This window comes from Panthera pardus, unplaced genomic scaffold (assembly GCF_024362965.1).
Source record: "Panthera pardus isolate Hobbes unplaced genomic scaffold, ASM2436296v1 HiC_scaffold_7, whole genome shotgun sequence".
In the NCBI taxonomy this organism is placed as follows: domain Eukaryota; kingdom Metazoa; phylum Chordata; class Mammalia; order Carnivora; family Felidae; genus Panthera; species Panthera pardus.
In genome coordinates this window covers 82,007,479-82,034,749 of record NW_026527002.1, presented here as the reverse complement: position 1 = coordinate 82,034,749, position 27,271 = coordinate 82,007,479, and the positions used below count along the sequence as shown (strand labels likewise).

Here is a 27,271-nt window from a genome sequence, read left to right as displayed (position 1 = left end):
TCTTGGGGCTCTCTCCAAGGACCCCGGGGTGGGCCTGGAGCCCCAGGGCAAGCAGGATTGAAGGGGTGCGGGGGGAGGAGGTGCTGGTGGGCCACCCCGGCGGAGGCAGCACCCCCAGGAGTTCTGGCCCGGGGCCCAGCGGCTAGCGTGTGTGGGAAGCTTTAATGGCCTGGCACCGGGGAGCGGGCCAGAGCGGGCCTGGCTGGCAGGAGCCGGCATCACCAGATGAACATAGGCTTGCCATCGTCATGCGCCAGCTGGTTGAGGCAGGAGAGCAGCAGCAGGGCGTCGGTGAGCATGCTGGGGTGCACGGTCTCCACCAGCACGCGCTGCAGGAAGTCCACGGTGTAGGAGCCGCCCTCGGACGCGGCCAGCTCTGGCCTCTCACGCAGGATCCCGTAGGCGTTCACCAGCTGCTCGGTGAGCGCCGGGTGCACCCGCCCGTCGTAGCCCAGGCTCTGCAGCCGGTTCATGATGCTTACGTAGCGCTGCGTGAGTGTCTGGCACAGCTCTTCATCCAGCTTGTGGTCGCTGGGGTTCAGGGAGGCCTGAGGGGAGAGCGGCCGTCAGGGCCCCTCCTGCTCCCACCGCCACAAAGGCAAGAGAGGGGCAGGTGCGGCTGTGGCGATGTGCTGGAGGGAGGTGTCCTGGAGGCCCTGGGAGAGAGGTCTGGGGACTGGCAGCAACCCGGTGGGTCTCCACCCGCTTCTTTACTGCCTGTGCCTTCCAACCGGGCAGTGACTGCATCCCGCGGCATCTCGCCAGGAGAGCGGCCCCTCCTCCCCACTCCTGCCGTTGCCTCTCGGGCACGTGACCTGGACATTCACTCAGGGCCCCGGCTCAGAAGGGCCACACTCAGCTTAATGTCCTGCCGTAGCCATCTTGGAGTTCTTTATAGGTTTTGAACAGAGAGCCCTGTATGTTCATTTTCACCGAGCCCTGCACATTACATCTCTGTCACACGTGCAGCTGCCCCCAGGCCCACAGAATGTCAGGTCTGAAGTAGATGGGGTCTCTTGCCCGAGGCCCTCCTACACGTCCCACCTCTTGGGGCCAGGCCTGACCTGCAAGGTCCCCACTCTGGCCCTGCTCATCCCCTTCCAACCGTTCCTGGATGCCCACCTGCTGGTTCCTAACCTGCTAGAACGAGCTGCTGAGGCGTCACTTTCTCCGAGAATGTCCCCTGTCCTTTCCTCCCCAGGTGGTCTTGTGAATAGAGCACTGGACTCCTGGCTCGGCTCAGCCAAAGTGACGCCTGACCGCTGGCAGACGTACCTGGAGCCCTGTGCTCAGCACCCCCGCTGCACGGTCACTAGAGTAAGCTCATCTCCCTGCCTCTAGGCTCCTCCCGGCCCCTGAGCCTTCGCCCTCCTTTCACCTGCTCCTGTGCCGTCAGGCAGGCTGCAGGAGTTCAGCCACCATCTGTGGGTGACAAGTGGGGCCGCTGGACGGCTCAGAGCACAGTGAGTGGGTAGCTTTAAGCCTCAGCCCCCGAGGACATCAGAACCCATTATATGCTCACTCCTGGGCTGTGGCTGAGCTCCTGCTGTGTGCCAGACGCGGCGCGTGGAGCTACAGACAGGAGCAGAAGTCAGGGGTGGGCACCCTGCGCCCACCCTGCCGGGGTACTGGATGGGGAAGAGCAGTGTGGGCACACTTACACTGAGACGCAAGGCTGCGGCTGCCCCGAGGAGGTGACCTCTTGAGAGTGGAGCACAGGTGAGGCAAGTGAGGGGGGACAAGCAGGACAAGCACTCCACAGAAGCGAGGGAGCAGCGGGCACCGAAGCAAGAGAGGGGGAGGGCTCTGTCCTGCAGATAATTCGCAGCCCTCCCCTGTGCAGGGCACCATACCAGGTGATGGGATTCAAGTGTGAGCAAAGCCCTCTGAGTTTATGGTGATGACAGCACCAAGGAGAGGGACGCTACTGTGAGTGTTGCCGCGGGGAGGGGACTCTGGAGGGGAGAGGGTGCTGGGCTGAGGTCTGAGGGACGAGGATCTCAGGAGGAAAGAAACTTCCAGGACAAGGAACAGCATGCATGGCTTGGAAGGTACCAGGAGGCAGAGCACAGAGCAAGGAGAGGGGCCCACAGGGAGGGCCGGGTTCAGGGACCGCTTCTGTCCCCACACTGGGTCTGAGCCTCCTCTGCTCTGACACGGAGGCAAGCAAACCACCTGACAGCTGCTTTGAAGAGTAAAGGAAATGTCTCTAGGGGGTGCTGAGCACAGCATCTGTACCGGTGTGCACCCCCTTGAGGCGGTCCCGGCTCCAGAGGACACATCAGTGGGCTCTCACGTTGAGCAGAATTGTGTTTCAAAGGAATGGAGGAGGGGTGACATGGTTGGCCAGGATGAGGCCAGGGTATATACAGGCGGGGAGCAGGCAGCAAAGCCATCTCAGTGCCTAGCTCCCAGCCTCAACTCTCCTGCCCCCCGTAGCATGTGTCACCCCCTGGACCTGTAGCATACATATTTATGGCTTTTCTTATTTATTGAAGGCCTCCCCACGAGTGGGCGAGCTCCTGGAGCGCAGAGCCCGTCTGATATAAACTTGGTATGCACTGAATGCTCCATAATAGGGGTGAAGAGATGGAGGGGAAGGATAGTAAGGTGCCAGCAGTTTAGTCCAGGGCCTAGGTGAATGTAGACGCAGTCGTGTATACATGGGAAACATCTTTAGAGGGAGACTCAGCAGAGGATCTGGTGCTGGACCAGATGTGGAGGAGAGAACAGGTGCTACCAAATACGCACGCACCTGCAAGAAACTGAGCACATGTGTTCACCACCCAGTCTTTCCATTCTGGAAAGGACGCCGACCACGTGTTCAGTGCTAAGGGAACCGGCGGCGAAGGTTCAGCCCTTGTTCCCGTTAGAAAGCAACGCTCAAGAGGCGGCCGCACGTCCCTCAGAGGGCCGAGACTGGAGCGTGCATCCTGACTCTTGGGTTAGAGAGAAAATCCAAAGCAGTTTGTGAAATCCTTACACCTGAGAAGCCCCCGCCCGTGGGTGGGAGGCCACCGGGCCGGGCGGGTCCACCTGCTGCACCACTGGTTAAATATAGAGCGAACTGCCTTGCCCCACACGTATTCCCAAACACAGGCTGTGTAAAATAAAATGACTTAAGTGCTCAGCCCAAGAAGGAGGAATAAAGCAAACCAAAAGGAAGCAGAAGGAAAGAAAGAGCTGAACCGAGGAAACAGAATCCTAAGGATCAACAGAGGATCAGCAAGAAAACCCCGCGAGCGCACCGAAGCCCCGCCTTCCCCTGCGGAGGGAAACTCCCGCCTGCGACCCCGCGTCCGCGACGGCAGCAAGGCCTGACGTCACCGAGACCGGGCCAATGGGGTGAGACTGGGACCGTCAGCTCCGCCCCCTGGGCGGAGTCCCGGACCCGGGCCCCAGACGCGCGCCAGGGGGTGGGCAGCGGCCGCGGCCCCACGGGGACAGGGACACGCGGCTTCCTGACGCCCCTTCTTTCTGTCACGGCAGCTCGGCGTGTTCGCGAGATAAGTAGCGAAGCTGCAGAAGTCGTAAATAACCGCAAACGGCATCTGGAGGCGTTAAAAACACGAGGGTGGGGCGCCTGGGGGGCTCAGCTGGTTAAGCGTGGGACTTCGGCTCAGGTCATGATCTCACGGCTCATGAGTTCAAGCCCCACGTTAGCTCAGAGCCTGGATCCTGTTTTGGATTCTGTGTCCCCCACCCCCACCCCCGCTGCCCCTCCCACACCTGATCGCGCGCCCTCTTTCTCCCCCTCTCTCAAAAACAAAAACACCAGGATACAGTGCGGTTTATGATCAGAATACCTTCTCATGTGTCCTTCCGAAATGGTAAAAGGGAGGGAGGGAAAACTCGTGTGATCTTTTCAATGAAAGGCAGAAAATACATTCATAAAAGTGTTCATGATTAAGAAACCCCCCCAAAGGTGTCAATGAATGAGGAAGAGGAAAAGCTTAACCTGATGTGGCAGGTGCTGAAGCTGCCTCATCAGGCTTCCGTCCTAGTGTTTCTAGTGCTTTTCGGAAGCTGAAAGCCTTTTCCAGACTCGCCTGTGGCTTAGGGACCTCTGCGACCTGGGCTTCTGCCCAGCAGGGCCCGTGAGTGGAACTTGCAGGCGGATGCGGATGCCGGGAGACAGTGGTGCCCAGGGGGAGCAGGGGTCCCCGAGAGTGCAGTGGCTATGACCCTGGTTCTTCAGGGGCAGCCATACCAACTTCTGTGCCCAGTCTTGTGTCCTCACCTAAACATGTACAATAAACCTCTTTCTGTTTACATCAGCTAGTGTTGATTCTGTTATCTGCAACCAAGAACTGTGACTGAAGAAGATTTGGCAAAAAGCCTGGACACACACTGTACTTAATGGGCAGACTTGACGTGTGTGTTTGCAGTCAAGCCAGAAACAGGATGAGGTTGCTGTATTATCTGCTTCTTGTAAACACTGTACAATATGACCGTCTACATAGAAAAGCCAAGATGATATACAGGCTATTAGAACCAGAACAAGAGTTTGGCATGGTAGCTGGAAACAAACCATTGTGCAAACACCACAACTGTTGTCAGCAGGCCAGTGCGTGGGGCTCCAGAGGGCGCTAGGGGGCCCAGGACCCAGCTGGACGCAGCCATGAGGTGCCTCCGTGACCCTCACACGGGTGCTGGGCTCAGGTCTGCTGTGATTGCAAGCTGAGAGGGAGGTACTCAGAGCACCCCACCCCCACCTGGAGCAGAAGATGTTTGCAGCTGGGGAGAAGAGGTGACAGGTCTGGGCACCGGAACAACTTTTAGTTGAGTTTAAAAGACGGCACAGCTGACTGTGAACTTATAAAAAAGATGACCAGATTCATTGAAAACAGTCAACAAGTCCTCGTTCGGCAACGGGGCTCTATTGAAACTTGTCAGTCGTCAAACTATCCAGCATTCGCGAAGCAAACGAGCCAGGTTCGGACACCAGGTTTGACCAGGGGTGGTGGGTCTGGATAGAATTTAGGGATTCTAACAACGACCAACACTGGGGTTCAACGCGTAGAAAAACAAGATGTTTTCAGGAAAGGAAATAAAAGTCTAGGCAAAGCGGAATTGGATCCTGATAGGAATCAACAAACGGGCCAGGCCAGCAGGTAGGATGGATGGCCTTGAGAGCGTTCGTGCTCCTCGGGTGGAACCAGACACGGTCACCCTGCGGCGGGCCAGCTGGGGGGGTGTCAGACCCCGAAGACAACGTCTGTGCGGGTGGGCTCGGCAGGGCGCTTCTCGGGAGCTTGGGCACAAGTGTAGGACCCTGGCAGCACTGGTCATTGCTGACGGAAGGTGAATGGGGCCAATGGCTCTGGGACTGGGGACGGAATGAGTGTTTGGTGCCAGCCACAGCCCCTCCCCCACAAGCACTGGCCCAGCGGGCACCGAGCTCCTTGACTTCCTCAGACGCCGGAGAAAAGTGCCTTCGGTACATCCCTCCCTCATCTTCCTGCCTCTCCTCTAGGAGTTACCGGCTGGTGCTGTGACTGTGGAGTCCTGGGCAGAACTACTGGCTCCCGCCAAGTGGAGAGGGGCCGGGGACCAGAGGGCTCGCACAGCGGACTCATGGCAGAGTCCCATGTCAGCGGTGATATGTCTTTATCACCTTCCGTCTAAAGGTGGGTTTCAAACAGCGGGAAAGCTCTACCACACTTTAAACCAGACATTGTAATCCAATGTCGTCTTCGCCACCTGGATATCAGCTGCAACATTGTAGAGACATAAATATTGTGCTTACGCCCGTGTTGTTTGCCAGTTTCTAACTAGCCATGGCCAGTCTGCACTTGAGACCCAGCCTTGGCGGCGGGGGTCCTGGCTGTGCATCAAGGACCCTCAGACCAAACGTGACCACGGTGGGCCCCACTGACATGGGCAGCAGAAATGGCAGGGGTATCAGAACAACCGACGCCGTAAAGACGTGAAACGTCCCCCTGTTCAATCTGGGAAGTGATGTAAAACCAAATACTTGAATGAGGTTTTTCCTAGAACTTGACGGGTGCTCCTAAAATTCACACTGAGCGAGAGGCCCAGAGGAGCTGAAACAATCTGGAAGAAGAGAGGTGCCGGGCTCTGTCAATGCACCAAGGAGGACAGCATGGGCTGGGGACAGTCAGAGCGGCGGCTGGAGAGCCCACACACATGGGGCTGGGGGTGGGGGGTGGGTAGCGGGATGGATTCAGGGCTGGTCCCAGCCCTCTACCGCTCTAGCTTTAAGGGAGTCATGAAAAGTACAAACAAAGGGAAAGGTAGATCATTCTGACCACATTAAAATTAAAAACCGAACCAAAGGACACACTGACCAAAGGAAAAGGCGAGCTCAAACCGGGACTCAGATGAGCCCACGGTAGCCCTGAGCTATTCCTGCCGATCACACACCAGGTCTATAGTCTACAGATAAAAACGCTGGAGAGAAGGTGGCCAGGAACAGAGGCCTATTTCCCAAGGAAATCCCCAAAGGCTCGCCTCTCCCGTCCCCCGGCGTGGGGGCCCGGCCAGAGTTGGCACGCTGCTGGGAGAGGAGGCACAGGCGATCCATCGTTCTGGACAGCCTCCTCTGGGCATCCAGCCAGGCACAGCCCACACCCCGTGACGGCTCTCCTCCCAGTGTCTTCCAAGGCTCCCAGTGCCCTGGACACCTTTTGGCCACTGGGGCTGAACACCAAGCTTCCCGCACTCGGTGGCAAGGTAGGCGTGCCCAGAGAAGCCCTGTGTGCCGTGTCCCTCACAGGACGCAGGCTCAGTGGATGGCGTGCTAAGAATGTACTGGAATGAGCCCGAGCCTGAGGTCCCTGGTCATGAGGCCACCAGCTGCTCGGAGGTTCTGGGACCTGTCTACCCTGTGCCACCTCAGTGACCCTAGAGGGCACCAGCAGCGGTGGGGAGGTGGGAGGGGTAGGCATCAGCTCTGTTAGTGGGGGGAGGGCCCCTGGGAATGAAGGCTGGCCATCTGGAAGCCACTGCAGTGGCAAAGGGGGGCAGTGCAGACGTGACCGTGCTCAGGACCCTGCCCTGCACTGTCCCCTGGGGAGGCCACGTGGCTAGGCCCACAGGCTCCTGCTGCCAGGCGCCCTGGACACCTTTTGGCCACTGGGGCTGGACGCCATGCCTCCTCCACCACAGGGTGCCCGCGGACTCTGATGGGCTTGGCCAGGCTGGCGCGCAGGGCCCCCCAGCGGCTCCTCCAAGGCCCGCACCCCCACCCCCCAACCCTAACGGGTGACAGGGACAGGGCCTCTGATGGTGAGGGGGAACCGGGCACCGGGCACCTGGATGATCTTCTCTGGGATGTTGGAGACGGTGAAGCCGTACAGGCGCACGCGCTCGGGGAAGATACTGGACAGGATCCTGCGGTCCAGCTGGAAGGCGATCTCCCCCACCAGCCGCTCCCAGGCCAGCTGCCTCGACTCTGAGGACAACAGGGGGTGGAGGGAGTGGTCCGCGGCCCAGGCCGGGGCCGGGGAGGGCCACGGGGGCAGCGGGGGAGACCCCGCACAACTGGCGCTGCTGCAGTTGTGTCACAGACCTCGGGGGCTGTCCGGAAACTTGCTGATCTTCCGGTGGGCCAGCTTCCGTTCCAACTCCACCATGCTTTTCCGAGATGTTTCTGTGCCGCGTGGACCCCGGGGGTCGTTGACTGACGCCGGGGAGGACGAGGTTCGAGGTGGGGAATGGGGATTTCGAGGAGGGGAGTGGGGGGTGGATGAGGGCTGGGTGGGGGGGTGGTGTGCCCGTGTGGGGGACGGGGGTGGGCACTGGGCAACGTGGGTGGTGCCGGGGGAGGCGTAGTCGGTGGGAGCTTGGGGGGCGGCAGTAGGGGCGACAGGGGCAGGGGCAGGAACTGCTTGTCCCTGGGGGGCACCGGGCTGGGCCCGGGCGTCCGAGGTGCTGAAGGAGAAGGCCGTCCCGGGGCCGGCTGCGCCCTTGGTCTCCATGGGGGTAGAGGTGTGCAAAGGCACGCCCACAAATGTCACGCCGAGAGGCTCCAGGTCCTGGGTCGGCTGTGGGTGCTCAGCGGACATTGGGACTAGTGACGTTGTGGGGCAGAGAGGAGAGAAGGAGGGTCAGAGCAAGTCAGGACCCAGGACCGGCCTGGCGGGGGCTGGGGGTGCCCTCCTGTCCCTCCCCCTGCACCGGGTACCTTTGGTGGTGCCGGCAGGCCCTGCTCCAGCGGAGGGATGGGGTCCAGATGGGCATCCTCGGAACGGCTCTGTCAGCCGCACCCTCTGGGCCCCCGGCAGCACCAGATTGCTCACGGGGTTGGCCACAAGGTTCTGAGAAACACCTAGAGGGGCCGCTGTGGAGGTGAGCAGAGGGCTGCTCAGAGAGATGGCCACTGTGCCTGTCGTCGGTGCCATCAGGGGGCTGCTTGGGGTCAGGGGGCCGGTGGAGGCCGTGCCCATGGAGCTGCCCAGTATGCCTCCTGGGGCCACTGCCAGGGGCCCGGCCAGAGGGCTGCTCGGAGTCGGGGGGCCGGTGGAGGGCAGGCCCATGGAGCTTCCCAGTGTGCCTCTTGGGGACACTGCCATGAGGCCGGCCAGGGTGCTGCTCGGAGTCAGAGGGCCGGTGGAGACCGTGCCCATGGAGCTGCCCAGTGTGCCTCCTGGGGCCACTGCCAGGGGCCTGGCCAGGGGGCTGCTCGGAGTCAGGGGGCCGGTCAGGATGCTGGAGAACAGGCCGCTCTGTGACATGGGCCCTGGACCGGGCAGCAAGGTGCTGAGGGGGCCCGTCAGGGGGCTCACGATGGGGCCTGCCGTGGGGCCGGGCTGCGGGCTGTTTAGCATGTCGGCCAGGGGTGCCAGAGCCACAACGCCCACTTCTTCCAGGACGGGCTCGTGTGCTGCTGCCGGGGACGGGGGCAGGAAGACACCTGGGGGACACAGAGAAAGCACTGAGACCCCGGCAGGCCCAGTGGGGGAGGGCCCGGGTGCTTGCCTGCCTCTGACCAGCTGACCAGCTCTGCACCTGTCTCTTGGGTGGCTGGACAATGACCCTCCCCCGCTGACGGGGTCTGTGGGGCGACTCGGCAGATCCCACCGGAGGGTCTGGCCCTCTTCTTCTCCGTCCTCTGAGGCAGCCTTGTCCCCCTGGGCTCACCTCTCTGCACACCTGCCCCCCCCCCCGCCAAGTCACAGGGACCTTCCACAGCTGCCCAGCCCTCCATGTGCCCACTGCACCGAGCTACTGACCCCTCACTGAGGAGGGTCTCCTGGCGGTGGTCCCCCAGGTGGCCAAGTGGACCCATCCATTCCCTGGTGGGGAGCAGCGGGCCCCGGGCCTCCTGACCACTGTCCTTGTGGGGACAGCAGAGCTGCACCGGGTGTGGGACCCTCAGGGAGGCCAGAGCTGGGACAGGCACAGAGCCTCAGCGGCACCGATGGTGGCTCGTCCCTGCCTGCCCGCAGTGTCCCCGGGAATAGCGAATGCAGGTTCAGGAGGGCGGGCTGGCCCAGACACGGCTGCTTCATACTCCTGGATCCCTGGGCGGGGGGCGGGGGGCAGACAGCCCATTTCCCTTGGGTTCCTGAGGAGCGAGCCCTTGAATGACCACCGTTTTGGGGGAGAAGACCCCTGGGGGCACGGAAGCTGGGGGAGGGCGCAGTGTGAAAACTGCCAGTCAGGCGGTTGTCGTTAGGCGTCACGCGCTCGCTCACTACAGAGAAAGAATGGAGCTACGGAAAAGCCCAAAGAAAGATTAGAAACCGTCGTAGTCCTGTCATCCTGCCGTTAGGCGTGATGAAAAGCTCCGTGTTGCCTTGAAGACTCTCTCCGTGAGTTTATAGATCAGGGGTAGACGGACCTTGTCTATTAAGGGCTGGTGGTGAATACGGCCAGTTTTGCGTCCCGTCTCTCTTGTGACCGATCACCTTGGGGGCTGTGGTACCAGCGTGGCCCCAGACGTCACGGAAACTAATACGGTGGGTCTGTACCAATAAAACTTTATTCAGAGACGCTGATGTTTGAGTGTTGGGTACTTTCCGCATGTCCAGAAATAGTATTCCCTTGATTCTCCTTCAATCACTTAAAACCGTCAACGCCGTTCTTTGCTCCTGGGCCTTTTCTGTCGCCCGTGTCCTTCCGCCCACTTGTCCGGCGGGGCCCCCACGCGGCCTTCCAGCAGCACCCTTCTCAGGACGCTGCTCGTGGCCGCTGCGGTTCCCAGCTCCCCCACCTGCCACCACGTGGAGCCTCCTCGACTGATGGGCATCAAATTGACTCCACTTTTCCCAATGACAACTAATTCTACTACCTAAATCTTTTTTTTATTAAGGTTTCAATTTCAATTCCAGTCACTTAACAAACGGTGTAATATTAGATTTTGGAAAATAACATAGAAAACCGTCCCTTCCATACATCACAAGTGCACCCCTTCATCCCCCCCCACCCAGCTCACCCGCCCCCCACTCCCCTCCCCTCTGGGGACCTGCAGTGTCTTCTCTGGAGTTCAGAGTCTGTTTCTCGCTTTGCCTGCTTCTCTCTCTCTTTCTTCCCCCCCATTTGCTCGTTTGGTCTGTTTCTTTTTTTTTTTTTTTTTTTTAATTTTTTTTTTCAACGTTTTTTATTTATTTTGGGGACAGAGAGAGACAGAGCATGAACGGGGGAGGGGCAGAGAGAGAGGGAGACACAGAATCGGAAACAGGCTCCAGGCTCCGAGCCATCAGCCCAGAGCCCGACGCGGGGCTCGAACTCACGGACCGCGAGATCGTGACCTGGCTGAAGTCGGACGCTTAACCGACTGCGCCACCCAGGCGCCCCACGTTTGGTCTGTTTCTTAAATGCCACATGTGAGTGAAATCACATCGTCTTTCTCTGGCAGACTTATCTTGCTTAGAACAATACTCTCTAGCTTCGTCCATGTTATTGCAAATGGCGGGATTTCGTTCCGTTCATGGCCGAGTAATAGTCCGTCGTGTGTATATACACGTCTTCTTTATCCATTCATCGGTCGACGGACACTTGGGCTCTTTCCATAACTTGGCTATTGTTGAAAGTGCTGCCACAAACACCGGGGCACCGAATCTGTATTTTCGTATCCTTTGGGTAAATACCTAGTGGTGCAATTGCTGGATTGAAGAGTAGCTCTGTTTTCAGCGTTTTGAGGACCCCCCCCCCCATGCCGATCTCCAGAGCGGCTGTGCCAGTTTGCATTCCCACCAGCAGGGCGAAAGGATTCCGCTTCCTCCACATCCTCGCCCAGGCCTGTGGCTTCTGGCGTCGTTGATTTCGTTCGGGCAGGTGTGAGGCGATGGCTGCTTGTGGTCTGGGCACCTCCCTGACGGTGAGTGACGCTGAGGTTATACTACAAAAGTCCTTCTTATCGATTCTTCGCCCTGAAAGTAGACATCCTAGAGGTCCTTAATGCACACTGCTAAATCTACCTTCTTTAAGACCCCTCAGAAACATTGTGGCATTCCCCCCGGAAGTCCCTGGGCCGTTGCCCAGACGTCTGCCCAGGGACCGTGTGGCAAAAGGTCCGGTCACTTTACTTTTGTGTCAAGTTTTGTTGCTTGTGTTTTCCAAACGAATACATTAAAATTGCACGATCAAGTCAACCAGTCGGTTGGTTCTTTCATGATTTCTGGTTTTGGCTTTTTGGAGATTTTTGCTTTAGGATCAAAGAGACAATGAAAGTGTGGGCCAAAGAGAAGGAGCCGTGGGGAGGAAGAGCCCGAAAGGGAAGGGCAGCGGGGCGCAGGTTAGGGGAGGGCCTCAAGGAGCCGAGGACGGCAGGAGGAAGTAGGGACGAAGGTGGGACCCGGGGCGTCTGTCCTGCTGGGCTGTCTCCTCTGAGGGTCCGGATGATGTGGGAGAGGAGCCGCACAGTCGGGAACCGCAGGAGCGTCCAGTGGTGCCCCCCCCCAGAGCAACCAGGCCCCCCCCAGACCTGGGGATCAGGTTCCCACGTGGCTGGCCCCCCACGTCTCTCCTCCGTGTCCCTCTAAGACGTCCCCACTCGTCATCTCCCTCCATTTTCTCCTCTTCCTCCTACACCCTCTCCGGCCAGGCTTTCTCCCTCCTTCCACCCGGACACTCACTGAGGGCAGCGGCGGCCCCACACTGCAGAACCCGCCGCCGGTTTTCAGGCCCCACCGTCCTCGTGGGTGGTGCTCACACAGCGGAGCGCTCCTCCTCCGTGAAACCCCGTCTTGGTTTGGCATCAGGCTCCCGGTGACCTGGTTTCCTCCAGGTGCTGCCGGCCCCGCCTCATCTGCCTTCCCGGGGGCGCCTCAGGCTCCCCGAGTCTGCTGGTCCTCGGCGCGCCCATGTGTCGTGGGCACCGGGGACCGGCTCCATGCCCCGCTGGCTCCTCAGGCTGGACCCCAGACGGTGCAGTCAGCCCCAACACTCGTCATCAGGCACGCCCCGCCTCCGGCCTGCTTGCCGCACCTGCTCGTGGGCCCTGAGACGTGCACGTGCACCCCTGCACGGCCTCGCCCTGGTCCATACCGATGGTGCCCGGCCAGACTGTCGCAGGAACCTCCCGGCTGGTCTCCTGATGCCAGCTTTCCCCCTCCAACGTCTGCCAGTGTGTACCAGTTAAAGTGCCCGTCCGCTCACCATCTTGTTTTTAGTGCTAGATCATTCGGGGCCCTCCATGATCTGGCCCGTCACCTCTCTGACCTCAGTTCTCCCCGTCTCCCCCTTGCACACTCCTTGCACACTCTGCTTCTGCCCCTGGGGCTCCTTTCTGCTCCGTGAGCGCTCCGGGCACACGCAGGCCTCCGTCTGTGCGCTGACTGCTCCCTCGGCCTGGAGCGCTCTGCCCGCTGCGTGGCGGCCCCGCGCTCCACCCATGCCGTCATTCGCCATTCGTCATTCGCGACCTCCTCGGTGAGGTCCTCCACCCGAAATCACCAGTCCCCTCACCCCAGCCGTCCCGTTCCCTTCTCCTGCGCTATTTCCTCCTGAGAGGCTGTGGATGCTCTACATTGACTTACGGTTTGACCCGTCTCCCCCCATTAGAACGGACGCCTCGTAAGGGCAGGGGTGGGTCTGTGGGCCACTGTGTCCCTCCTCCTAGAACAGTGCATGGGCCACAGCAAGTGTTCCATAAAGAAGAAGAAAATGATGTGTATGCGAGTGGAGATGAAACTTGGTGATGAAAAAGAAATTGGTCAGGATAGGAACTGAGATCTATCTGTGCCTTCGACCACCGAGAGCTTAATCTGACCACAGAAGGAAGTGTCCGTAGAACGACCATAGAAACTGTGGCCACTGAGAGAGCCATACAAGATCCAAAATTCAATCAGATAGCATGTCACTATCTGAACAAGGGCTGTGTGGTCCTCAGGATACAGAGAGTGCCAGATTCATCAGGGTCTACAAAGTCAACTGTATTTCCAAACATTGACAATGAATATTTCAAAAGTAAAAAACAGCATCAAAAGAATAAAATATTTAGAAATAAATTTAACAAAAGAAATGTAGGGCCCCTGGGTGGCTCAGTCGGTTAAGCGTCTGACTTCGGCTCAGGTCATGATCTCACGGTCTGTGGGTTCGAGCCCTGCGTCGGGCTCTGTGCTGACAGCTCAGAGCCCGGAGCCTGCTTCGGATTCTGTATCTCCCTCTCTCTCTGCCCCCCCCCCCGCCACTCGCACTCTGTCTGTTTCTCAAAAATGAATAAAGGAAAAAAAAAGAAATGCAAAGCATATTGTCTGAAAACTACATTTTTTAAAAAAATTTATTGTTTTTTTGAGAGAGAGAGAGCACAAGTAGGGGAGGGGCAGAGAGAGAGGGAGACACAGAATCGGAAGCGGGCTCCAGGCTCCGAGCTGTCAGCACAGAGCCCGATGCGGGGTTTGAACCCATGAACTGTGAGATCGTGACCTGAGGTGAAGTAGGACGCTTAACTGACTGAGCCCCCAGACGCCCCAAACTACAAACATTTTTGAAAGAAATTAAAGAAGATCTAAATAAACAGAAAACGCCCCACGTTCACAAACCGGAAGCCAATTTATATTAATTTATATTGGAAGTAACAACATTAATATTGTTGCTAGCAGTACTCTCCATGTTTATCTGCAGATTCGGTGCATCTCCGTCAGGATGCAAACTGACTTCTTTGTAGAGACTGCCGAGCTGAACCTTAAATTCACAAGGAATTGCGAGGGACCCAGAACGGCCAAAGCCACATTTTAAAAAAGAGAACTCATTGTTACAATCACTGCTTAGCCTGCACTTCACTCTCTTACACTACCTTAAAAAAAAAAAAAAAAAACAGAGAGAGAAGAAAGAAGCGAAGGAAGGAAGGAAGGAAGCAAGTTAGTTGAGGACTCAGTTTCAGATTTCAAAACTTACTACGGTAATCAAGATTCTGTGGCTCTGGCATAAGGAAGGACATATAGATAAATGGAATAGAATAGGGAGTCCAGAAATAAACCCATGTATCTGTGGTCTCGTTTTTGATGAAGAGGCCAAAACAATTCAATAGGGAAAGACTAATCTTTTCAAAAAATGGGGCTGGGACAACTGGAATCCACGTGTGAAAAATGAAGTTGGACGCTTACCTCCTATCATATACAAAAGTTAAATGGATCAAGGCTTCACTGTAAGAGCTAAAACTGTAAAATTCTTAGAAGGAAACACAGGGGCAGGCGTGCTTGGGCGGCTCAGCTGGTTGAACATCCAACTTCAGGTCACGACCTCGTGGTTTGTGGGTTCGAGCCCCACATTGGGTTCTGCACTCTCAGTGGGGAGCCTGCTTGGGATTCTCGCTCTTTCCTCTCTCTCTGACCCTCCGCCACCCGTGCTCTCTCCCTCTCTCAAAACAAAATAAATACACTTAAAAAAAAAAAAAAAAGAAGACATGGGGTAAATTTCCATGACCTTGGATTTGGCCACGGAGTCTTAAAGGTGATCGCAAAAGTGTGAGCAACGAAAGAAACAATAGACGAGATGGACGTCATCCAAATTAAAAGCTTCTGCTTCAAAAGACACCTTCGAGAAGGTAAGAAAGGCAACCACGGAATGGGAGAAAATACCTGCAGGTCACATATGTGGTAAGGGACTTGGATTTAGAAAGAACTCTTACAACTCAGTAATAAAAAGATAAATGGCCCAACTTAAAAACGGGCAAAGGACATGAACAGACATTTCTCAAAGATGATATACAAATGGCCAATAAGCACAGAAAAGATGTTCAGCATTATTATGCACCAGGGAAATGCAAATCAAAACCACTTCACACTCTAGGATGGCTATAATTAAAAAATCAGATAATAAGTATTGGCAAGGATATAGAGAAATTGGAACACTCATACATCGCTGGTGCGAATGAAAAATAGTGCAGCCACTTTGGGAGACGATCTGGCAGTTTCTCGAACAGTTAAACATAGAGTTACCATATGACCGAGCAATTCTACTCTTAGATATATATCCCAGAGAAATGGAAACATAAATCCACACAAAAACTCATATATGGATGTTTCCAGCAGTGTGATCCATGGTACCCCAAAAGAGGAAACAATCCAAAAGTCCATCAACTGACGAACAAACAAAATGTTGTGTAGCCATTAATATTATTCATCCCTGAAACAACAAAAAAAAAACGCAATCCCAACGGAAAGTACTGATTTATGCCACAACATGGATAAACCTTGAAAACATTATGCTCAGTGAGAGAAACCTGACCCAAAAGCCACATATGTGTGATTCATTTATAAGAAATATCCAGTGGGGCACCTGGGTGGCTCAGTTGGTTAAGCGCCCAACTCTTGATCTCCGCTCAGGTCTTGATCTCAGGGTCACGAGTTCAAGGCCCACTCTGGGCTCCACGCTGGGCGTGAAGCCTACTTAAAAAAAAAAAAATAATCCATGGGGTGCCTGGGTGGCTCAGTCGATTAAGCGTCCGACTTCGGCTCAGGTCATGATCTCGCGGTCTGTGGATTCGAGCCCCGCGTCGGGCTCTGTGCTGACAGCTCGGAGCCTGGAGCCTGCTTCGGATTCTGTGTCTCCCTCTCTCTCTGCCCCTCCCCCACTCATGCTCTGTCTCTCTCTGTCTCAAAAATAAATAAACATTAAAAAAACTTTTTAAAAAAATCCAGAATAGGCAAATTCATAACAACAGAAAGTAGATAAATGGTTGCTGAGAGGTGTGAAGGGGTAGGCGGTAGCAGCTAGCCGACAGGTTTCTTCTTGGGCTGACGGAAGCGTTCTCAAATTGTGGTGCTTTGCGTACACCTTGAGTATACAAACATCTGCTGGATCACACACTTTTAAGTGGGTAAATTGTGTGGTATGTGAATTGTATCTCAATAAAGTTGTTATATTGCTGGCAACCAGAGGGGGTGGGGGATGGGTGAAGCAGTGCACTTGGGATCAGCACTGGGTGCTCTGGGTGCACTGGGCAGCGTATGGAGGTGCTGAGTCGTTATATCCTACACCTGAAGCTGATCCGACCCGCCGTGTTAACTGACGGGAGTGCAAATCAAAACCAACAACAAAAAAGAATGTATAGTATTTCTGAAGATGGGTGTGGAGATAGAGCTAAAAAGAGAAGGACCGATAGAATATCCACTTAGAGAGCAACAAATCCCCTCTTCACCTCAGCTTGGTGGATGACTGCCTTGTTTATTCTCACCCCCACAGAAGTCTGCGCTTTTATTCTCTGGAGAGGTCTCCAAACTGCAGGAAAACAGGCCCACACCCTCACCCTGGCCCTAAAACAACAAACAAACAAACAACCCACCCTACCCCTTATTGTGGCCCTAAACCAAACCCTAATCCTGGATCTGAGGAAAAAAGATGTAGTGTAAATACACAAGGGAACATTACTCAGCCACGAAGAGGAAGGAAATCTTGCCGTTTGCAAGGACGCGGATGGAGCTAGAGGGTATTACGGTCAGAGAAATAAATCAGAGAAAGATTTCACTCACATATGGAATTTAAGAAACGAAAAGATGAAAGCGTCAAAAAACAAGGGAGAGAGAGGCAAACCAAGAAACAGACTCTTCAGTACAGAGAACCCACCGCTGCGGGAGGGGAGGGGTGGGGGGTGAAGGGTCGCAGGTGGGGATGAGCACCAGGTGGTGCGTGGGAGGGTTGATCACGTGGCGTACACCTGGCGCTGGGATCGCACAGCAGGGGCTGCCTGGAATCTACATAAAAACTTAGGAGATTTCAGTCCCGTAGCTTTGCATTCTAATGCAAAATGTACTTGTGATTGTTTTAATCTTTTCCTAATTTGTATTTAATTGATTTAGATTTGCAAGTTGAAATCTTCCTAGGCTTAGGTACAGTATTAGAGCCTCAAAGAGTTTTAGATTCACTGTGTTTATAGTTTATTTTATACGTAAGAATTACCTAGGGTCTAAGAAGGTTTGCTCGTTACATCGGAAGATTAATGTTAAAACGATAAGCAAATGTCTTAGATTTGCAAATGCAGCTTACAACGTTTTAAAGTGCTTAACTGGGACACCTGGGTGGCTCAGTCCGTTAAGCTTTGGGCTCTTGATTTCAGCTCAGGTCATGACCTCACAGTTCACGGGCTTGAGCCCTGAGTTGGGCTCTGCCTTAAAGTGAGGAGTCTGCTGGAGATTCTCTCTCTGTGCCCCCCCCCCCCCCCAAAAAACTGTCTTTCTTTCTCAAAAGTAAATAAACTCAAAAAATTTTTTAAATAAATTAATTGCTTGACCGAACTCTGATCCCCCCAACCTGCTCCTCTAGGGCAGTCCCTCGCTTCCCTCCGAGGCCCCATTGGGGTCCCCAGGTCAGCAAGGCCCAGGGGTAGACCCTGGCCTGGCATCCCGCCCAGGGTCCTCTGGCCTCCACCTCGCCCCCCTGAGGGAGGCAGTCGCCGGTCTCCACAAAAACCGGGTTCTCCTACGGCAGGGGACGGGGACCTCACTGGGGTTCAGAGCACTGGGCAGGCCCTCACAGGAGCGAGATCCTCACGGGGCCATCAGGAGGCGATGCCCGAGGGCCCTCATGGGGCGGGGCCGTCACGAGGCGGGGCCAGAGCACTGGGCGGGGCCGTCACGAGGCGGGGCTAGAGCACTGGGCCGGCCCTCACCGGGCAGGACCCGAAAGGGGCGGAGCCGTCGTGAGGTGGAGCCAGAACACTGGGCGGAGCCCTCATGGGGCGGGGCCGTCACGAGGCGGGGCCAGGGCACTGGGCGGGGCCGACACGAGGCGGGTCCAGAGCACTGGGAGGAGGATCTGCGTGGAGGCGGGGCCAGAGCACCACAGCTGCAGTGTTTGACCCGGAAAATAGAGAGGGAAGCTGGGCCACAGAGGGGAGAGTGGTCAGTGGCTTTAGCTGAGGGTTCCAAGAGTGCTGGGGCGACAGGAAGGGGGGAAAGAGCCAAAGGGGATGATGACAGGGCCTGGGAGAGAGGGCTGGCCCTGAGTGGGGGTCTAGTCCTGGGGGCCTGGTGGGGGGATGGGTCTCAATGGCCGGTAGGGGTGTCCAGGAGGAGGACGGATCCTAAGAGGAGGACGGTCCCCAGGGGGGGTGGGTCCTGGGAGGATAGGCCTAGGGTGCTTAGAGTCAGATCCTGGGATGGGAGGTGGGGGGGGGGGGGGTCAGGGTAGGGTTAGGAGACAGGTGGGAGTTTGTATCCCAGAGAACATGGTCCTGAGGGGGAGGTGATCCTGATCCTGAGGGGTGTGAGAAAATTTGAGGAGGGTGGCTGGGATTCTGATGCAGGAGGGATGGGTCCTGGGGAGGTGGGGAGTATGGAGAAGGCCCCGAGAGGATGGACAGACTTGGAGGGGAGGGAAGCCCCTGGTTTGCGGGCAGCAAAGGGGTGGGGGAGGTGGTGGGGAGCAGGGGTGGTAAAAAGGAAGTAGGCTGCATCCCGCGGCAGAAAACTTCCACCTGCCTGAGGCTCCCAAGAGGATAGACAGGCAGCAGGGGCTGGGAACAGAGGGCAGCAGGGGCTGGGAACAGAGTGGGCCTGAGTAGAGAAGGAGTCCGGGTGGGGGAGGTCCCGGCACAAAGAGCAGTGGAGCTCTGCCCCCCCAGCTGACTTGTCCTGACAGCCACTGTTGTGGTCCCTTGTGCACTCAGTTTGGCCCTCATTTCCTCCCTACTCCAACAGCCCTGATTTCCCATCCGTCTTCCATCTGCTGGGACATCCCAGGGCAGGGCTCCTGGAGCCCAAATCCCATCCTGACTCCACCTCCCACCTGCCATGCTTCCAGGGCCAAGGCCTGAACCTCGTGGCACCTGTTTTTCCCTGTGAAGTTCATTCCACCTGCTCTGGTTACCCACACTGAGCGTGCAGGAGTGCCTTCTGCCCCGCTCAGAACACTTGGCCCCTGGCTTGGAGCCTCTCTGGATCTCCAGCACACGGGAGTCTTCGTTGCCTCCGCGTCCCGCAGCTCAGCTGGCCTCCGTTTCCCTCTGTGAGGTGCCCAAACCCGTCCTTGCTCCGCCTGCCTGCGTCCCTGCCGCCTCCCCCGCCTCCAGAGCCCCAAACACGCTGCTGAGCAAGTTGCTGGCTTGCCGCCTTTACGGTCCAACGGGTCCAAGGCGGGTGGCACCATCCGAGCTCCCTGCACAGCCAGACGGGCCCCCCCGGGTCCCGCTCTCAGCTCCCGCCGCGTCCACGGTGTCACACCTTCCCCATCTTCGGCTCCCACGGTGTCATTTTTCCAGGGAGAATGGAAGCCATGGTTCTGGTTTCCTCAGCCTCCTGCCCTCCCTCCCCTCCGTAGGGGCACCTCCCAGCGCCTCTCCTGGCTCCTCCCCGCCGCAGAGGGACAAGGTCAGGTCTCGGCCATCTTGAGCAGCCTGGCTGCGTCCGAGCAGCTCCTGCCGGCCCCCAGCCGCGCTTCGGGAACGGAGCGTCAGCCGCCTACTGTGCCGTTTTCTCCGTCGCTCCTCACTCTTCACCTCACAGCCTGGGCCGCTAGCACCTGTGGTGGAGGTCAAGTCTAACCGAGCTCGTTCACACCAGGTCAGCAGAGGCCCTGGACTCTTCAGCCTTTATTCTGTTGACGCTCTGCCCCCTCGAAGCTGTGCCTTGGCTTCTGTGACATCACACTCGGAGGTTTCCCTCGTCTCCCCGCTTCTCTCATGCACTGGCTGTGCTCGCCCCTCTCAGGTGGCCTCACCCCTCCTGCGGCTTCAGTGGTCAATACTCCTGAACCTTCTCCCTCCAGCCCTGACGTCTGCCGGAGCTTCAGGACTGTGTCGCCGCTGCTGCCTGGTGGCTCCACGCAGGTGTCCTCCCAGCCGGGGGTAGCCCTGCGCCGCTCGAGCGCAGGCACAGCCCGGGCTGCCTCTCCCGCGGGGATGGGCCTGAGCCCCGCACCGCGGGCCTGAGCGTACCCAGAGTGCAAGGGCGAGCCCGGAAAGAGGAACTGGAGGTTGAGTTCACAAGAGGAAATCAAGAGTAAAAGCCTGACTCCACGAGGAAGGTGAGTCACAAGGAGCAGGCAGAAGCAGGAAGCGGCCTGAGAAAGAGAAAGTTCCTCCGAGGCCACCACAGGGATCCTGCTTGGCGCCGCAGTCTCAGGAGGTCACGCTGCCAGGCACCCCACCACCTCTGCCCGAACAGAGACACCTTCTGGACTCCCTTGTCCGTCCTGCTCATCCAAGCAGTTAGCTTGAGTCAGTTTCTCTCCGCCCCTAGTTCGGGCCGCGGTCTGCCACCCGCAGGGCTGCAAGGGCCTCAGCGTCAGCCGGCGCGGCCTCGCTCTCGTCTCCTCCGAATCCCGTCCCCACAGCAGCTGGAGGGACCCTTCCGCAGCAGGAGCCCGCTCACTCCGCCACAACCACCCGGCCCTGCTCTCTGCCCTTAGGAACCGGCCTGTGTCCCCGCTGATCTGACCTCTGCTGACCTCTTTAGCCGTACTGCTCAGTGTCACTGGCCCTGATAATACCCCACACAGTCACGGATACAACCACACGGACTTCACACACACAGATACAACCACATGGACACTCACAGGACACTCACAGATACAATCACACGATTCTCACACAGTACAAACACACTTAGCCCCCCCCCCCCCCCCCCCCCCCCCCCGCCACACACGCACCCAGTACGCTCACCCACACACAGCCTGGGCGTCAGCCTCACTGACGGGTCCCGCGTCCCTGCTGCCCCCTGGTCCCGGCGTTTGCAGGAGCTGCTGCTCGCCCGCTAATGCCTTCCCACCACCGTGGGCTCACCCCCTCCAGAAAGCCTTTCCTAACCCCCTAAGCTGGGCCCCTCAGGAGGGGGAAGAACCAACGTGGCCCAAGGATTCTGTTAAGAATCAAGCCCAAAAGGAGAAGACTTACTTTTTTGTGAAGGTTTGAGATTTCTTTTATTTTGTATCTCCCCGCGTCTTTATTTTTGCCGACGCATTGTCTCGGTCGTTACAATAAAGCCTTTCCGAGGAGAGGCCTGTGCTCTTGTGGCCAGTGAGGGGGTGAAGGCCGCGCGGATGAACAGTGTGGTTCAAGAGCAGGGAAGCCGGTGTGTGGGGACCAGAGGGAGGCAGCTTCCAAGAGTAAGGGCCTGGTGTGGGACCCTCAGGGCAGGAACACAGACCTGGGAGGGTTTAGCATCCCAGTGGAAAGGCCAAGTTCTCAATCAGAAACGTGTGGTTGGGAGTGAGCCGAGTGCCAGGGAGTTGCTGGGCCTGCACGACTGTCTGCAGGGGCCTCCAGCCCCGTGGAGGATGGGCGCCCGTGCTGGGCTGGCTGGCGGTGGAGCGTGGGGCCCGGGCTGGCCTGGAGCAGGGGGTGGGTGACGCTGCCGAGGGTAAACCCAGAAAGAGGGGGGTCATCGGTCCCAAATTGCATGCAGAGGTTTAGAAGGATGTGGCACTTAGGAAGCCACCTGTGACCTTCCCGGAGCAGCTGAGTGTTGTGGCCCACGGCCGAGCTGCAGGGGCCCCAGGATGGGCAGAGTCCTCCTCTCCGGGAGGAAGGCCATTCTGGGCCCGACTGGGGAGGAAGGGGCCAGCGGGAGGGCGGGGCGCAGGGCCTTCTCTGGCACAGGGAGGACCTTGTCGGGAGGGGACGGCTGCGGTGTGACCACTGCAGGGTTTTATCGCCGGCTCGCCCTGTGTAACCTTCACAGCACACTGCCAGCCACCGACTCCTATCGCCTCACCCTGGGGCCTTGCCACCCCCAGAAATTCCCCCTCCGTTATCTTCAGTGCCAGCCAGTTTCTGCCCACAGCTTTCTGTCCCCAGCCCCTCCCTGCCCCTATCACCACACTCAGCCGCGTGGCCTCCCAGCCCCCTCCTGGCTCAGTCCCTGCTCCCGAGGCCCCAGCCTGCCTGCCGATCACCACTTTTTCTGCAAATGCCCGCTGGTGCTTTGCCTCTTCTGTCTCACCCTACATCTTCTCCAGCCCCAGGGCTCTGCCACATGCTAATGACTCCCAGACCTCAGCTTCGGTCCTGGTTTCTGTCCCTGACTCCTGGATCTGGGCTGTCTGTCAGTGGCCATCTCTAGGCGCAGGGCCCTGGGGGGTGCTCGGGGGGAGGGGGGTGGGGGAAGGAGGGCAAGCGACACACTAGACCCAGGAGCGCGGCACATTTGGATCCCACAGCTGGGAAACTCGCAGCCTTTGGGGCTGCTTGGACGGTCAGCCTAGAGGAGGGGGGTGAGCGGGGCCTCCTCCCATCAGGGTGCAGGAATTGGTGCCCAGCTCTGCCCTCCGTCCTGATGGTCCCGTGTCCTCCCCTGGTGGGGCCACCGTTCCACCCGCTCGTTACTATCCGTGCCCTGTCTCCAGGACTCCCAGAGACCCCCTCCCCGCCCCAGTCTCTTACAGTTTCCCTGGTGTTGAGGAGTGGCCGCCATCTGGCCGAACCCGGTGCTGAAGCCGCCGATGCCCAGGCCGCCCGCCTGCGTCTTGATCGCCGACTTGAGCTCGTGATTCTCCCGAATGAGCCGCACCAGCTTCTTTAGCTCCTCATTCTCCCTCACCAGCCTCTCGATCTGATGCCGGAGCCCCTCATAATTGGCGAGTAGAGACATGCCCCGGGGCAACGGGATGGGTGCAGCCCGAGTCGGGGCTCTGCACCTGGAGACTGCCCAGGGCCGCGGGCCTCGCCCGGGCGGGAGGAGGGCACCAGGGTTTGCCAGAGGCAAGGCTGGCCCAGTGGGCCCTGGGTATTGTGAGGTCAGAGGCTGTGCCCCGCTCCCGGCCCTCTCTGCTCTGCCAGGCTCAGCCCTCCGTGCTCCAGGCCTGTGCACAGGTCCTGTCTCGGTTGGGATGCACTGACCCCTCCTGTGTCTGCAGGGGCCTGCTCCCTCAAGTGTCCTGTCACCCCAGCGAGCTCATCTCTGCCCTCCAGGCTTCCCTGCAGCCGCGCCTCCATCACAGCGCTTACCTGGCTCTGTGCACTTGGCTGCTGGTGCTGTTGGGCTCACTTTACGGTGACGTGGGCGTGCTGTAGCTCCCCAGCACCCAGCAGAGGGCCTAGGTGCACTGCAGGTGGGTAACCAGTGATCTTCTGTGGAATGGAAACTCATCACCCGTCTTCCTGGCTAGGGTACCCTTTCCTTGGGACGCTGGGCACACCTGGAGCTAGCCTGTTGGCCTCTCTCCAGGACATTCTACCTTGGGCCCCTGGACAGTGGCCATACTTTCTTCCAACCCAGGTGCTCAAAGCCTGTCTCTGACTGCTGGCCCGGGGGCTCCCTTGTCCACGCTCCTGGCTCCCTATAGCTTGGAGTCTCCGCTTCTGGTGACTCGGGGCCCCACCCTTCCCCCCACGGCACCCACGTGAGTTCAAGACCCAAGACTGTGTCCTTCGGCAGGTCGTCGGGTTTCAGGAATTCAGACCTGGGAGTCCCCGTCATGTTCTCTTTCTTTTTTTTTTAATTTTTTTAAATGTTTATTTATTTTTGAGACAGAGACAGAGCATGAACAGGGGAGGGTCAGAGAGAGAGGGAGACACAGAATCCGAAGCAGGCTCCGGGCTGTCAGCACAGAGCCCGACGCGGGGCTCGAACCCACGGACCGTGAGATCGTGACCTGAGCCGAAGTCGGACGCTCAGCCGACTGAGCCACCCAGGCGCCCCCGTGCTCCCTTTTTAAGAACTGTCTGCTCAGAAATCTTGGGGGGTCTGACCTTGGGAGTCAAGTGAGGCGGTGTCCTGGGGTGTCCACCCAGGCGGAGAGGGCAGTGAGGCCCAGGTCTAAGCCGGAGGTGGGGGTGAGGACCGGTTCGGAGTCAGCCTGAGTTGAGCATTCTACCTGGGCCTCACAATGGGGGCCTGCCCCCACCCTCCTCCCACACCCTGGACAGTCATCGCGGCTGCGTCACTGTGGCCCCTTTCACCTGGTGGGGGGAGGGGTGCCGTCACCGCTCTGCTGTTCACAGTGTGGGGAAGTGAGCTTCTCGTGGCTTTCCCCCTCGCCTTCTACCATCCAGTCTTGCCTGGCCGTTGGCCTCTCCTTGGGTTGACGCAGCTGGGGTGGTTCCGTCGACGGGTCAGTGGGGCTGAGCTACGGTGCCCAGGTGTTTGGTCGAACACTGGTGTAGATATTGCTGTGAAAATATCTTGTAAAGTGACTGGCATCTACAATCAGTCGATCTGATGTGGGTAGGACCTCATCTAAGCAGCTGAAGGCCTCAGGAGCAGAAAACCTCAGGAGCCCAGGTTTTCCAGGGAGGAAGGATTCCTGCCTCGCTGCTCTCTCACACGGCTGCCTGAGTTTCCAGCCTGCTGGCCTCCTCTACAGATTTGGGACTTGCCAGTCCCCACAACTGCACGAGCCCATTCCTTAAAGCTCTTAACATCTGAGGAATCCGACTGCTACTTCCCTTTACACAGTGCTTTTTCCCTCCGAAAACGGTATATTGAGCACCTACTGTGTGGCGGGCATTGTGTTAGAAATTGGGGGGTTAGTGAATCACTATATTGTACACCTGGAGCTAAAATAACACCGGAATTGTTCTATTATCCTTCCCCTTCCCATCGTGCAGCCTGGGGACAGGGCAGACCGCGGCCCCCCCACCGGGTCTCCGGGCACCGCGCCGCGGCCGGTGGCCCGTCCCGTGCGGACAGCCCAGGCCCCTCTCTGGTCTCTGTCCCTCCACTCTTATCTCCCTTCCTTCCAGTTTGCTTATCTTGTCGTTGTTCTGTCCTGTGTACAACTGTCCTTCTGTGCCCAAACCTAGCGGGCTTGAGTTTGGGACGAAGTAGCAAAAGTCCGCAAAGAGCGAGGACTTCGGCCAAAGCTTTACCCACAGCAACTTGGATGGCGTGACGGGAGCCAGAGGGAGTGGGCGGCCCTCCCCGCCTTCTCCCTGACTCTTCCCGAAGGACTGGCAGGAAGCTCCCGGCTTCCCGGCTTCCCGGCTTCACGCGGGGTTTGCTCTGCATCCCTCACGGCGCATTAGGAATTCACTTCACACATACCTCCAGTGTCCCCACTGGTGCTGAGTCAGGCGTCTCCACTGCTGGTCTCAGGTCACTGGCTTTGCACAGTTTGTCCCCATTCAAATTTGCCTCCTGAGATTCCGCTCAGCACAGCAGCTTGGCGAGGCCTCAGGGGATCTTTGCTCCCTTCTTGGCTTGGGACTCTTTGTCAGTTTCCTTGTAAAAGCCATCTTCTCGAGGCAAAAAGTTGCTGCAGAACAGGGACCTTTAACCCGGAGCCCTCCGTCCACACCCCCTCCTACCTCCGTCCACACGGGCGGGCTGCGGCGTGCCGTTCTTGGCTTGTGGGAGGCGGTCCCAGGGAAGGAACCGTGCTGCCCGTGGCCCTAGCGTCCTAGCAATCCTGGCTGGGTGATCATTTCCGTGCTGCCTGCTGTGCCCCTTACAGCCTTGGGGTCCCACCCTGTGGCCCACAAGGAGCTCCTGGGAGGAATCTGCCCGGTCTGTGCTCCCACAGATCCAGCTGGCACTCGAGTGCAGTGCCCTCCTGGATGCCAGCCGCGACTCCTCCCTCCCTTTCCCTCTCCTTCACTTCAGACAACGAAAGGGCGGTGCCCAGCTCGGTTTGGGTGCTTACCGTGTGCCGGGCAGTGTTGTAACAGTCTCCCGCCTCCAGGTGGGGACACCGGTGCACAGCCCTCCATGTCCGGTGCCTGGTCCAGACCTTCCCCGGGGCGCCCGGATCCCCACGGCCAGTCGGGTCTTCCCACCTTTCCCAGCGGTTGGGGCTGGGGCTTGGTGCAGGTCTTGGAGCCTGCTCTTTGACCTGCTCTTCCTGCCTCCAGCCTCACCCCTACTCAGGCCGCGCGTGTGTGTGTGTGTGTGTGTGTGTGTGTGTGTGTGTCTCCCACAGCTGCCAGGGGAGGGGGTCTTTCTGACCCCCCACTGGACCTCGGTTCTATTCAGAGAGAAGACCCTGGGTGGTGTCCCAGGAGAGGACAAAGGCCCCGGCGTACGGTCTCCACTCTGTCTGCATTCTAGAGTCCAGCACAGGCCCTGGCACATGGTAGGTGCTCAGCAAATGTGTGAATACAGTTTTTATTCAACCCTTAAATTTTGTTTTTCCTAGAAGCATTCTCCCCATGAAGCTGGAGAAGATATGCTGGCAGAAGAAACAAGGCAGGCGCTAACTGGCCTGCTGAGTGTCTGAGGATGTGCCCCTAGGTCTCTGAGGGACCGGTTGTCCCCTCCTGACGTTGTCCCCTTAGGACTGCGATGGCCCCGCTCATCCGGGCAGGGCCCGACCAGCCGGAGCTGGGAAAGGGTGCCTCAGGGGAAGATCTCTCCAGGCCTTGGCCAGAGGCAGCGTCTTCTTCTGTGAGTGTCACTTGGTCACCAACCCCACGGGTCCATTCGGTCGCTCCTCCGGAAGGGCCGAGGGGCCAGCGGAGACCAGGAGGCCTCTGTCGGTCTCCGGAGCTCGTTAGCTACAAAGCTTTGTTTGGAAGGCACCAGGAGGGGAGAGCCCGGGCGGCCTGCAGGCTAGGGGCGCCCAGGGCCGGGGCCGCTGCAGGTGGGCGGCAGGGTTCCGGACCCTGGGCTCCAGGCGTGGGCCTCCCAGCCGCCTCCCCCGCAGCCCTGACCCTCCTTGATTCCTCCTCCTTCTTCAGGCCTCGGCCTGCGAGCCGCCCCCCTCTTGCAGGCTCTGCCTCCCGCTTCACCATGTCTCCTCCCTGCGCCTCTCCTCCTTCATCTGTCCAATGGGGTAACGATGCCTCTCTTCCCCCTACTGCCCTTCCGAGACCCCGGTGAGCCCCAAGGTGCAGCAGCCTGTATCGTGTCACTGAGTCCACCACCGGCACTTTCTCTCACGAACCCTCAGGCGGCCAGAGCCCGGGCCCCGCCTGTCTCTGCTGCGTCCTCCACCCTCTCGGCCTCCAGAAGTCCAGCGTCTCCGCCAGCCCTCGTCGGGGGCGCCT

At 58.2% G+C, this 27,271-nt stretch overlaps 1 protein-coding gene and 1 long non-coding RNA gene across 5 annotated transcripts; one reads left to right on the top strand and one right to left on the bottom strand.

Moving 5' to 3' along the window:
* Positions 1–143: 143 nt before the first annotated feature.
* SPATC1 (spermatogenesis and centriole associated 1) lies at positions 144–27,271 on the bottom strand. Of its 4 annotated transcripts, XM_019435172.2 has the most exons (8): positions 25,930–27,271; positions 25,332–25,542; positions 24,248–24,457; positions 22,730–23,416; positions 8,150–8,878; positions 7,535–8,035; positions 7,278–7,417; positions 144–548 (listed from the first exon to the last, which is right to left on the bottom strand). In XM_019435172.2, exons 4-8 carry the CDS (start codon positions 22,935–22,937, stop codon positions 219–221), a joined length of 1,908 nt encoding a protein of 635 aa, XP_019290717.2. In that variant the 5' UTR covers positions 22,938–23,416; positions 24,248–24,457; positions 25,332–25,542; positions 25,930–27,271; the 3' UTR covers positions 144–218. The 4 variants fall into 4 exon arrangements, with proteins under 4 accessions (XP_019290717.2, XP_019290715.2, XP_019290714.2 ...); XM_019435170.2 differs by lacking the exon at positions 25,332–25,542; XM_019435169.2 differs by lacking the exons at positions 25,332–25,542; positions 25,930–27,271 and adding an exon at positions 25,161–25,321.
* On the top strand, positions 615–4,277 carry LOC109258376 (uncharacterized). Its single transcript, XR_008419951.1, has 2 exons — positions 615–3,345; positions 3,490–4,277. It is a non-coding gene; the product is annotated as an uncharacterized LOC109258376 (long non-coding RNA).

What these genes read in the sequence shown, in the direction of transcription:
- SPATC1 (XM_019435172.2), bottom strand. Translation starts at nt 22,937, where the DNA reads ATGTCTCTACTCGCCAATTATGAGGGGCTCCGGCATCAGATCGAGAGG. An exon ending in TCCTCAACACCAGGGAAACT is followed by an intron (nt 8,879 to 22,729) that starts GTAAGAGACTGG and finishes TGTGTCCCCCAG; the next exon opens with GTGTCTTCCTGCCCCCGTCC. An exon ending in GTTTCCGGACAGCCCCCGAG is followed by an intron (nt 7,418 to 7,534) that starts GTCTGTGACACA and finishes TGTTGTCCTCAG; the next exon opens with AGTCGAGGCAGCTGGCCTGG.